Source organism: Echiichthys vipera (genome assembly GCF_963691815.1).
Source record: "Echiichthys vipera genome assembly, chromosome: 1".
Lineage (NCBI taxonomy): Eukaryota > Metazoa > Chordata > Actinopteri > Perciformes > Trachinidae > Echiichthys > Echiichthys vipera.
Genome location: NC_139826.1, coordinates 30,119,927 through 30,133,485, shown reverse-complemented (window position 1 = coordinate 30,133,485; position 13,559 = coordinate 30,119,927). Strand labels below are relative to the sequence as shown.

General features: G+C 39.1%; 1 protein-coding gene across 1 annotated transcript; it reads right to left on the bottom strand.

Annotated features, from left to right (window-relative positions):
- Positions 1-543: 543 nt before the first annotated feature.
- Positions 544-10,468, bottom strand: marchf7 (membrane-associated ring finger (C3HC4) 7). Its single transcript, XM_083911210.1, has 11 exons — positions 10,397-10,468; positions 8,147-8,339; positions 6,844-6,990; positions 6,511-6,682; positions 4,776-4,961; positions 3,472-4,681; positions 2,760-2,929; positions 2,571-2,674; positions 2,036-2,140; positions 1,403-1,451; positions 544-1,233 (listed from the first exon to the last, which is right to left on the bottom strand). The coding sequence occupies exons 2-11, from the start codon at positions 8,327-8,329 to the stop codon at positions 1,151-1,153; spliced, it is 2,409 nt and encodes an 802-aa protein (XP_083767336.1). The 5' UTR covers positions 8,330-8,339; positions 10,397-10,468; the 3' UTR covers positions 544-1,150.
- Positions 10,469-13,559: the final 3,091 nt, after the last annotated feature.

The window sequence follows — 13,559 nt, the reverse complement described above, 5'->3', positions numbered from 1 at the left end:
ATCCATATACATATATATTTATACTACAACACTACTGAAAGTCAGCCTAAAAGAGTTATTTTTGTACCCTTTTGTTAAGAAAACTGAAGAAAACTATATATATATATTTTAAGAAATATTTAACAGCAGAGCTAATATTTAGTTATTCAAAACAGGTCACTGTAAACCGGCAATGAACACAACACAGGCCGTATAATGTTAAAATGATGTTTTGGGGTGGACTTCTCCTTTCAGTCTTTAGGCTACTCCTGTTGAACATTTGTAGAGGTGGCATTATAATCATACTGAGCTGCCATTTTGTTTCACTTCATTTGAACTGATGAACAAATTTGAACCTGACTCATTTTGAAGTAGCTGAATGTCAGAGGTGGCAGCAGTGTCTGGAGATTTGACTCCTGTCTACAACAACTTCTCTGGAGTTGAAGTGAGCCCTGAAGTCTGCGTGATTTTTTTAAAAACAGGAAGCACCTCCTTATTAACTTTATTGTGCCTGCAACATAAATAGATACTCTATAATAAGAAAGGAAGACCTGACAGAAAACGTTTCCATTCAATCTTTATTTCCAAAATTCAAAGCATGAAACTAAATTTGTACATACGTAATGTATTTCAAACACTGAAATAAAGATGAAGAATTTGTACCATTATGTTCTCCCTTTCTTTTCTTTAAACATTCTCAGTGGGAAAGGTCAAAGGAAAACAGGGAGTAAAAAGAATAATCGCCACTTTTTGTATTCTATTCCAAAAGCATCCATCTCACAACAACCGACACTTGTCATCGCTATCCTTCTAGATTTCTATTTACTGCCTGTTCATTTAAACATTAAAGCACTTGTGGTATAACAGTTTAAAAAAAAAAAACCTTGCATTTTCATTAATTGTAATTGGATAAAGTGCACTCTCATAGGAACAGAAGTACAACAGTGTCAACCAAAATATTTTTTAAGCACTAGGTCATTTCGAGTTTGCATATCTGCAGAAGCCACCTGCAACAAAGGCGAGACATGTTCTGCGCACTTGCCATTTCTCACTGCCGTCTCAGATGAACATGGCGATGTCAAAGCATGTGTGAAAACCGGGTGAGCTACCATATGGCATCGAGTGTCCCACTTATTTATTTTTTAACCCTCAACCCTCCACTTTCACATAATTAGTACTCCTCTTCAAGATCGTCGTCCAGGTCGGAAAACTCAATAGATGGTCTGTTGTCCTCGTCACTTTCCCCATGGGGAACTGCAAACGAGACACATTAAGTCAATTATGTAGCCACATAATAAATATAACAATTAAAACACAAAAATCTACTTTAAACTTGGCAAATACAGTTAAAAGATTGTTTTCATCATATCAGAACTGCCTTTCAACAAACACAAGCATAGAAGAGATGGATTGAGCAACATACTTTCAAGATTGTCCATGTGTTCATGAAGAATTCTCACCAGGTTGAATAACTGGGTGAGAAAAGGAAGCAGTTTCTATTTTTAAGATTTACATTCGACCACAAATGGGTTAGGCATTTGGCTGTGATGGTTAAGGTTAGATTGAGGGGAATGCATTCAATGAGGTTCCGAACGGTCATAAAAAAGGACAGGGTTATAAGGATATGGAGAAAAACCACAATATTTTTAACCAAATACGACAATGTGGTGTAGAGTTGACTATTGGTGCTTTCATGAAATATTTCCACGATGAGATTTTTGATAAATAATCATCAGTAATGTTGATATAATGACGTGAGGTGGATAAAGACAAATAATAGAAGAGATAGAACAGGGAATTAAGAAAATGACATCAGTAATGTAATGCAGCCTTTAAAGCCAGGAAAGACATCAAAATCTGAGACAATATCTAGTCTCTACAGGGGTGTGTGTGTGTGTGTGTGTGTGTGTGTGTGTGTGTGTGTGTGTGTGTGTGTGTGTGTGTGTGTGTGTGTGTGTGTGTGTGTGTGTGTGTGTGTGTGTGTGTGTGTGTGTGTGTGTGTGTGTGTGTGTGTGTGTGTGTGTGTGTGTGTGTGTGTGTGTGTGTGCGCGCTCACCCCAGCAGCATCGACTGCTCCCAGGACATCGGAGAACCTCTGCTCACAGAAATGCAGCAGCACCACGAGATAGAGACCGCTGCTGATGAACTCGTCATATTCTGACTGTGAAGCAAGAAAAATTGTGTTAAACAGATGACAAAACAAAAGGTTGATCCAACATGTGTGGAGTCACCAGAGCGTCAATGACGGTTTCAAAGCTGCTTGGTTTAGATCTTTAAAGTCTTTGGAACACCATAGCATATGATTTCCCTCAGTCATGTGTGAAAGCATTTGTTATGTTTTGTCACTCATTAATTCAGTTTTTTAGTTACAAACTGAAACTTTGACATGATTTTAGTCTAGCAAACTTAAACACATCATGCAACATCTGCCCAGGATACCATGCTTTATTCATCATCAACTATCAGACTGGTGTTTCCATTTTTTTTATAGATCATAAATTAATGTTTTAGTCTCATTTGGCAGGTTTTTTTTTTTAAGAAATGTATTGGGTGCTCCATTTCTAACTAAAGGAAGTGAAATGGTGACTCACTTGCACATGTGTCCTGTATAACTCCTGAATGTCAAAGTTGTCTATGTTCAAACGCAGCTTCTCCTTGCAGAGTTCACATGTTGTGATGGCCTCAAGGTTTGTGCCTAAAAGAAAGAAACATATTGACATGATTTGACAAGACGTGGGTTTGGTGATAGCTGCAGCCAAGTAAGAGGTTTCTTTATTTACCTGAGCCAATTTTTGAGCGGAGCCACCTCTTTATGCATTCTTGGTGGACGTACTGCAGACTGCCTGTACAGCGGCAAGGCTGAATCAGGGGATTGGATACAGCTTCCTCCCCCATCTGGCAGATTCGGCACAGGTCGCCTTCTTCCTCGTCAGAATCCTCCAACAGCAGTCTGTAGCAGGAGAGTAGGATATTTAGAGATAAAGTGCCTATTTTTCAGGGCTACTGGGAAATACATTTCTGATCTAGCTACATTATGAGCCATCCAGACGGCTCAGGTCGTCTGGGACAGGTCTGCTTTCTATCCCAAGAGTCAAAACTACCTTTATCCACCAAATATCAAACAAAATCCCCTAAATCTGCAGGTCCCTGCAACTCTCAGTACTTCTAAAAACAAGGTAAAAGACTTGTTTGCTGCCTTTTTACAAGGCGCTGTTACCTCTGTAAATTCATGCATTTTTTTACCCACACCAGTCTTATTCCTATAGTTACAATATGATGTACATTTGTATTAAAAATGAAGTACAGCCAGATAAAAAAAAAACTACCAAAATGTAAAACTGTACTTACAAAATAAAAATCATATTGATATCTGTTATCCAACTCCCAGTGAGACAACAATCAAGCACCTTAGCCAAATTACTTAAATATTTAACTGCTTTCTAAGAGGACAAGAAGAAATAAATGCAAATATGGGCGATCCAAGTCCATTACCTCTCCTTGATCTTGCGCAGCTTCTCCTGATCCACGTTGGAAACGGGCTTCTCCTTCTGACTGTCAGCACCACCCAGCTGACCCAAAGACACTGAAATATTATCATATAATCCGACTCTGCGGCGTGGCGAAAATTCTACATCTTCGAGTTCAGGTAATATTTCATCCTCGAGTCTACAGGGACGACCTGCGCCACAGGCTTCTAAACCAACCGCTCCTCCATCTACGTCTTCCTCTTCCTCCTCCTCCTCCTCTTCTTCTTCTTCTTCGTCATCATCATCATCATCCTCCTCCTCCTCCTCATCGTCGTCATCTTCATGGTCTTCCTGCGTTGCTTTATGCTCAAGGTCGTCCCACCTTCTCAGTAAATGCTGTGGACGGCTGTAGCCTTCTTCTGAGTCTGCAGCCGTATCAGCCGGGCCCCGAGCATGTCTTCTGAGGCGGGAAAGGAGGGGAGGGCAGCGACCACGGAGAGAGGAGGAGAGCCACGACGAGTAGCTGCTGTTTCCTCCACTGCTGGTGTTATTACTACTGCCGACACCAGGTTCTCTCCACGATGCCGGTCTGGGCCGAGTCAGGCCACTATGATAGACATCGTTGTTTTCCTGGATTGGGGCGAGGTCTGCTCTACGATTCCTAAGGCTCCCTAAGGTGGCCTCTGACCCTCCAGTGTCAGGCTCCACACTAGGCATCCTGGTTCCCTCGTCGCTGTCCACAGACTCTCCACCGGTTGATGGACTGTCATCATCGAGGGACCGAACACTGGAAGAACCACTAGAAGAGTCTTGGCTGGAGCGCCGTGAAAAGAGACGGGACAAAAGGCGTCGAGTGGAGCTACGGCCCTCTGTGTCTCCAACTTCTGGAGCTGGCCTTGTAGGGAGGGTGGCCTCTGGTCTGGGCAGGGGAGTAGCGTACCTGGAGGTGTGTGAGGAGTAAGAGGAGGAGATATCTGACGAGGAGTCATGGTTTCTTGTTTGTTCCGGAGAGGAGTGGAGGGTGGAGGAGCTGTTAAAGAAACGGGATGTGGTCCTGGGGCTGAAGTCGCGCACGAGAGGAGAGGATCGGTGTGAGGTGGAAGATGGGAGGTGGCGATTTAGGGAGCTTTCTCTAGCAGCGGAGAAGGATGAAGAGGAAGAAAAGGAGGGGGAGTAGGTAGTCTCTTTAGGCCGAGCTCCCTGTGCATATGTAGAGGTCACCCTGTCCGTCTGATCTGAAGTGAGGGAAGAGAAGAGCAGTTTGTATGAGAATGGCTTATGTGTAAGAATATATTTGGATAGGTTGTCTACATCCTAAAATAGGCTTACATAATGAGGAAACTGATCCAGGAGTCCTCATCCTCCTTTCTCCCAAACCTGAGAGACTGGGCTCGTTCTTTGTCTCTAGCTCTCTCCTGGTAAACAGCGGCTTTGAGGAGGAAGATGACGACCGTGAGAGTAAATTGTATGAGCTCCACGAAGAATCATAAGTGTCATTTTGTTTTTCACCTGTACCTATTAAGAAAAAGAGCAGACAAGGTATTTAGAGGATCACTGGGTTCATTATCCAAATTAGTTTAAAACTGTTGAGAATGATCAGAATTATGACATTTACACATTCTTACTGCCAGGTTTGACTATTACGTAGCCAACTGGACCATCTGACAATGCTATATAACCGCTTAAGAGTGAAAAGTACGAGGTAATTGGAGGTATTATCAACACAAAATACCTCAAATTACAAAAGGTTATTAAAGTAATATTGGACTGGAAGACCAAATAACTCACTTAGGTTAGCATCATCACACATTTACCAACTTATTCTAAACTGCATGAATACTACTACATCTGAAACAAACACATTCCTCGATGTATTAGTCACATCTACATTTAAAAATGATTATCAGTTAAGCGTTAGGTTAATTGATGAATTGCCTGTAGGTGTGAATGTGAGTGTAAGCGGTTGTCTGTCTCTGTTCATCTCTATGTGCCTTGCAATAGATTGGCGTCCTGTCCTGGGTGTACCCCACCTCATGCCCGATTGTCAGCTGGGATCGGCTCCAGCCCCCCCGCGACCCCGACAGGGACAAGCGGTTGAAGATGGATGAATATCAGTTAAGCTCAACGTATCCTCTGGACTCCGAAAAGTCTTATTTCTGGCAGTCATATTAGAGCTTGTGATAATGCAATGATATCCTGTTTATATGTAGTTAATTGCTTTTGAAAAATGTCTCCAATTTATGATGCAAAATGACTGTTTAATAGATTGATTGATTGATTGATTAATATTACAAGCTAGTTTTAAGCTTATAATCAATCAATGTATAAGGATTTTACACACAAACTTATTGATGGATTTACAAATAGCTGCTGCAACCTGATTCTGGAGTAAAACTGACAACACAGCTTAAGCAACACCTCCACCCAAAGTTACGACATTTATTAAATTGAAAGCTGCTTGTTCTTTCCACATCAGACTGTTGCTGCAAAAAGAACGGTTTAAATAAGAGTTGTTTTTAAAAAAGAAAAGAAAAAACAGCCTAACAGTCATCATATTTTGCTTTAGTGTATCATGGTGACTTGTTACTAATGCAAGCTAATGTAAATTAACCACCACGTACTGGTTGTAAGCACAGCTTTGTTGACAAGAGCACTGTTTATTATTTATATTCTCCAGTTTGAGCACCGCTGTTTAACTACTGTTGCCGACAAATTTCCGAGTATTTCCCTTGAAACGATTTAGTTTCTACTGCTAATGAGCCAAAAACAAGGTAAACTTAACAGAAATCTGATTTTGAAGATGCCCCAGCTCTCCACTGCAAGTGAGTCCACTAAACTGAGGTGATACACTTGAATTCCAGTGTACAATACAAAAGGTTCCAGTGTACTTAAGTGGGCCCAGTTCAGATCAATGATTTGCAATGCGCCAAAACCGTTTTAGAACGTTGCTGATGAAAGTTGCAGCGGTGGGAACTGACCCGTCTCTTCTGGGTATTAGAACGTGACACAACTGTCGCAACAGCCATTTAAGTCTTAGCAAAGTCACAAGTCTGGTATTAAGTACCTCTGCCACTGCTACGCCCAGTACTCAAATAGGTGGATCCTGTAACTGAGGGGCTGGCCGTTCTTGAATAAAGTCCTCTGTTGCTGTATGACAGTTTGGCCCTTTTGGAATCGCCATCATCAGTGGCGTTCAACAGACTGGAGCGCATCCCCGACCTCACCTCAGAATCAGTCTGGGAAAATGAAGGCAGACATTAAAAACTAAAATTCATATTTCAATGACATCATTCAGCAATAATCCTAACCTCTAACTTAGAATGTTTAACATTTTGGAAAATACATTTGACAGACTGTATTTCTCCTGCTTTAAACAAACACCGTACAGTTTCAGTACCAGTTTGCTCCTGCTGCTGAGAGAGGATTCAGCCCACGGGCGATCATAAGATCTGCTGGAGGTTGTCAGAGAAGAGGGCAACTTCCAGCTGCTAGAGCGACTGTCAGAGCTGCTGTAGTCCCTGGACGAGCTAAGCAGACGAGAACTCTTTAAAATAGGAGAGAAGATAAAACACGTAGCATTAGTTAGTGCTCATGCATGAGCAAATATGTAATACAAAAATGTGTTAATGTTCCCTGTATTTTAGTAGTGGGACAAACAGATCAAGTTGCTCAGGAGCAACGTTCCAATTAGTGGTTCCCCATTTTGTTTGCATCTCGTAAACAGCTAAAGGGTGGGGAAGAAGAAGACTGTAAGCTGATGTTAATGAGCAATAGGTTTTATAATATTCATATAACTGGCTTTGGAAATGTCTATGAGGACGGACATGCATGCAACAGTTATGTGTGTTTTGGCGAGAAGCATTGAATGGAAACATAACTGTTAACATGAAACCTCCAGAGTCACCTTTAATGACCTGTAACTGTAGACGCTAACTAGTAGAGAACAGTTTTGCACACATTTTGTTTTCTTGTCAATAAATATAGATTTGTCTCTCAACACATACTTTCCTAAAAGAATGACTGAACCCATAAAAGGTTCAATAAAATCCTGGTGAGCGTTTTGTTGCGTCTTTGCACCTAACTTGGACTCTTCTGGAAAGAACAGGAACTAGACAGGGGCCCAGGCAAACAGTAACGCTATCTTTTGAGACGGGCCTTGATGAGCAGCAGGACTGAAATACACACGTGTGCCAAGGAATCTAGGCTGCCCTATAAAAAGACCTCCAAAGTGTCTGCTGTTGCACCGCTGATATATGTAGTTTGCTACTGTACCATGCTCCTAAGAGAACCTGTAAGAAAAGAGGAATAAAAAACACAGATGCAGTAGTATGTCCAATAAGTGCAGTTGTTATTTTTTGCTCTTGACTGACTGTTTTAACAAACATAATAAGGCTGACAGTTTTACCCCACAAGACCTTTGCATACCAGGCCGAATCAAATTAAGCTGTATTCATCTACAATGTGGCCTACCTAAAAACCTCTTAATAAGCATGTAAAGTGAATCTAATATGAAACCAGAAGCATCATATACAAGACACCAAGACTATTACAGTAAATCAAGGGAGTGGTGTAGTCTATTTGAATCAAACACGTGCTGTCTGCAAAGTTAAAGCGGGGATGTGCACTGTGTATAAAACAACAATGATATGCATGATTCCTAGTCTTGTGCAATCAGTCTGATAGCTGAGCAGTTAGCCTACCTGGTGGTCCAGGTCTACTTTGTAAGATGATGATGCCCTCGGGAAGCGGTCATTATTCAACACTGTCTCCCTACTGTACAACCTACTGGAGCCCATTGATGAGGAGGAGACTGTTGGACTGGATGTGTAGGACGACCTTGAGCTGGGCAGACAAAAAGGAAGTCTGCGCGACCTGGAGTCCATCACGGATTGCCTGTTGTGGTAAGAAGACGAGAAATCCAAAAATGTGCTATTTCACAATAGTTGAGAAGAGCTGGCAGGAAGAACAAGCTTGGTCACGAATGCATCTTTAAATCCCCACCCAAAGTGACAAGACAGGGAATAAAGTTTACAAAGACCATGCAACCTCTCGATCTGTCTAGTAATAAAGCTTGGTGGGGTGGTGTGTGTGTGTGTGTGTGAGAGAGAGAGGGAGAGAGAGTGAGAGATTGGAGTGCACGTGACATTGTGTGTACACACTAAGTTGCCATCATGCTGCTTCTTGGACTTGGTATCAAAATCCTGGTGCCTATCTTTGGGACTATGAACTCTGTCACATGAACGTGACACTTCCAAGGAGCAAGCAGCAGGCAAGGTGCTTTATAACAGTTATGGGACACTGAGATCATTTATTATTAAGCTGCATTACTAAATCCAATACATAGTGCACAGTCAAGTTAAATGTGACACACTTTTAAATTGCATTTAAGTAGCCTGAAATGCTACTGATGTATCAGCTAAAAGCCAAATGTACCAGTGGACACGAGAGGGAGTGTTGAGAGTTTCTGACATAAGGTGGTGCAGTATGAGTTACTCCCTGGTAGTGATATGGATCCATGGACTTTAGCTACAGCACTGGTGGTCAAAGATAGCTCAGAAGCCTGTCAGACTGAAATGACCAGCAGTAAATAATGACAGATAACAAATATTTTAAAGCACAACACTTAAGCACTTTAACCTTTTAACCACCCAAAACAAAATACAAGACATTTAGGGATATGTAAATGCTTTATCTTTAAACAAAAAAAACAAAACAATTCAATTGAAGTAATCAAGGAAGTAAGTATTGTGGTTAACTACTAATTGAAAGAAATAGTCTAATTCGCTGTGGTTCATTTCTATGTAGCAAGCTGCAGGTGTCATGTCTCCTGAGAAAGAAACACCCTGCAATTAATCCTACCGTCACAAAGCTTATAATATTTAACTGTTTCAGGGAGGTGTTGTTACAACTTTATGGTCATTATAGTGAAGGCTGTGGCTGGTGGTGCTGTTGAATTCTGTTGCCTTATATCACATTGAATCAATTCAGGTTAATGGGGGCAACACAATTCAGCAATCAGCACAAACCACAGTCTTCATCATAATGACCATAGCGTTGAATCAACAATAGTCTAAAGCAGCATCCAATTAAGGCAAGGCTAGAGTATTTGTATAGCACCTTTCAACAACAAGGTAATTCAAAGTGCTTTACATAAAACATTAAAAGTATTAGAAAGAAACAGATAGAAAAGTATTATTTTAAAAGTGTGTTCAATTAATGAGGGAACGGATTTTATTGCATGACTGATCAACATATTGAGGAGGCTTTAATAAGCTTAAAATGATCCAAAACACTGGCAACTGACCACAGCACCTGTTAAGTCAACTAACCGGAGCATCAATATCACCAAGTTATCAGTTAGTAGCCATAGTAACAACAAGTTAACGGTCAGTTAGCTACAAAATAACGTTAGCAGTGTTAACTACTAAGGAGGACTAAGCATAACCTAAGTCTCAATAAATAAATAAATAAACGCGTAATTAATTATTTATTTATACATGTATTTTTGCATTTATTTATTTATTATTTTACGTATTTACTAATTTATGTATTGATACTTAGGTCATGTTTAGTCTTTCATACAAAATAACGTCTATCAGTGTTAACTACTAACGTTAGCTAGCTAATAACGAAAAAAATACCCAGTTTGACGTGTTTATCATTTGCAAGCTAGCTGTCATTAAACATAAACTACCTCCCTAGTCGTTATGTGGAGGAGCTAACACGGTAGTTCAGCGGTTGTTTTTCAGCAGAGCTGCCACAGCGGCTGACCACTCAGTTAGCTTGGAGCTAGCTGGTTAGCGTGTCATTTGCACGCTGGTCGTTAAGGAGTCCTGAACATTTAACCAACCAGTGGAGCTATATTAAACGACTAGTTTCAGTACCGAGTGGCGTTTTATATTAACTTAGTTCCTAACACAATGCACTGTCAGCATTGAACACATCCTCACCTTAGATTTCAGTCTTCCTCGCTTAGACACAACAGCAGCGATGGCGTCTGTGTTGACTGCTGTTGACACCATGGATATATAGTCACGTGATTAACAGTGACCCGCGGGGCGTGGTTAAAGGATTTTTTTTTTTTTTTTAAATAGAGTTTAGTTGCAAATTCTCACAAACATCATGTGACATAATAATAATAATAATAATAATAATAATAATAATAAAAAAAATAATACAAATACTACTACTACTACTACTACTAATAATAATAATAATAATAATAATAATAATAATAATAATAAACTTTATTTCCATAGCACTTTTCTAAGTACTTTCCAGAACAACAGAACATAAAACCAAACAGAAACCACAAATAAGACGGTGGGATCAAGAAAGAATCAAACATAAACACTGGAGGATAAAAATGTAAAAATAAACAAGTAAAGCAAATTAAAAGGCCAAGGAGCAATGATAAAACCTAGCATCAAATTAAATATCTATAAGCATAGACAGTTGTATACATCGGCATCATACCTCATACAGAAAACTATAAATATATATGTATATGCATATATTTCAATGAACGTTACAGTAAAATTAAGAAGAAAAAGTACTTAAAAATAAAAAATGAAGTAAAAAATGAAGTATAAAATAAAACATTAAATACAAAGTAATTAAATACATACAAAAGATTATTTGAAAGGTAAGCTATATAATCACATTTCATGTGGGGATAAAAAGTATATCAGCTGTATTAAATGCCTTTCTTATTATTAACCAATTAGATATACTCAAAATAGAGATTAAAGGTTGGCCAAAAATTTTAAAATCTAACTTTTTGGATGTGAAATTTTCCTTGTAGAAATAATAAGTTGACAGTCCAATGTATTGTTTTGTTTTTGTTCTCATAGTATAGAATTACATATTTTGCTTCCAATTTAATTAAGTAATTGTTTTGAATGTTGAAAAGGTTGATACTTTTTTTTTCCAGAACTCCAAAGAATACAGACTCTCCCAGAATAAAAGTACAATAGTTTCTTCTTCAATTTTACAAAATTGACATTTGATGAGTTGATTGGTTTTATCTGGTTCATTATCTTTACGCAAATGGTTCATCCATGTTTTTTGGTTGTTGTTAGCACATTTGAACTACTACATTAGAGTAGAAGAAAAGACACATTTATGCCACTGGCCACATCAAACCTCACACCTCAGCCTGGAGTTTGACGCCTCATAACATCTCAGGACTAGTCAAACAGCGTCCTCATGTGGCTTGGAAGATAAAGTAAATCATGATCTCATGTTTATTCATTTATTTATTACACTAACGACTCAAGTGCTGATATATGTATGTATATGTAATGTCGTTGTGCCAATACAAGCCCTGAAACCCACAACATTTTGGCTCTAACTTAAAAAAAGATCAATGGGAGTCACTTTCTCAAAATATGTCACAAAGGCTAGGCTACAGATGGTGCTTCAAATTTCTTTTGTTACTTTTGTTTTCACAGCAAAGATTCAGTACACAAATGCTTAAAACACAGGCAAACCAGCTGCTTCAAGAAGATCTTGGTGTACAATCCTAAAAAGGTCTAACCACTTAATGGCTTAAAATGAGTTTAAGTCCAAGCGCAAACGCTCATGATTTATCGATGTAGTTTACGAGAATTTGTTTATTGGGTACGCTATATGTGTTCTGTTCATTGTATTTTGTTATTGTTTATTTACATGTTTGAAATAAACTAAACTACATTAAAAAAAAAAAAATTCTTTTAAATAAAATCTCTCTCACATAGAAAAATACAAAAAGAACAAAAATGTTCTGGTGCTTTTAAACTGCATTTACTTGTAGGGCTGCTATCTCTCTCTCTCTGTCTCTCTCTCTGTCTCTCTCTCTCTCTCTCTCACACTCACACACACACACACACACACACACACACACACACACACACACACACACAAACACACACACACACACACACGCACACACACACCACTCATTGGATTTTGACTAAACTAGGGCATCTGATGCATCTAACGAGCATCCTTGCATTCTGACATTTTCAAAATTACTGCCCCAAGGGAGACGCTGTGAACACAAGTCAAAATGAATAAGTGAAAAGTCTGCTTACAGCTACCTCAGCACTGGTGAGCAAATGCAAAATATATAACAAGTGTTTTTCTATGAGAGTCATAAACACATAAAACACATCTAATAATTTAGCATCTCCTTCTGAAGACAAAGGATTTGGAGCAGTGATAACATCATCCACATGACATCTGTGTCTTTGTAACGTCTATTTCTTCGATAGAAAGAGTTTTAATGCATATGTTTACAATAAAGTCTGTGGATTATCCAGAGTGACTTCTGAACGACATAGATTTTCTTTTAATTGTGTTTTTCAATGCTTTGAGAAGTACAAATTCAATTTAATTAATAATTGGGGGACTCACCCGAATGCACCATGTGTTTACGAGGTGCCCCTGACTTCAGGGAAGCAGGAAGATATTCAAGTTCTGTTGTTTCTCCATCATTTCCAATTCTAGCAGTGGCCATCGTGTTTCATTAAACACAGCTGCTGGCTAACGTAATGTTACCTCTTATGTAACATTACGCTGTGTCATCTGTGTATGTTGTTTTTTTCTTTGGTGGAGAGAAAAAGAATGCTGATCCTGTTTTTGATTCTTGAAAAGCGAAATATAAAGATAATTTCGATAAACTTTCAATTTAGACACCCCTATGTATTTTAGCTTAAGTCTTATAACTAGTGTACACTTAACCCCATGGTAAGCTGCATTTAGACTTAGACTTAGACTTCTCTTTATGTCATCCCAAAGGATCAATAAATCATAACCAAACAGCAAATAATAGCAATAATCTCACAAACTACATCTAAACAGTATGGCTAATTTAACTTGGAACTTAGGTATGGGGCAATATTTATGACAAGTTTTGTATTTTAACATTAAGATGATAAAATTATGCATTTTTGATGTTTTTGTAATATGTAATGCATATACAGTAAGCTATTTGAGTCAACATCGGCCTGATACCAGTATCGGAACAGTGTGTATCTAGAAATGCCTGCAGTAAAGATCCATCCACCCATCCATCCCATCCAACCGCTTGTCCCTATCGGGGTCGCAGGGGGGCTGGAGCCGATCCCAGCT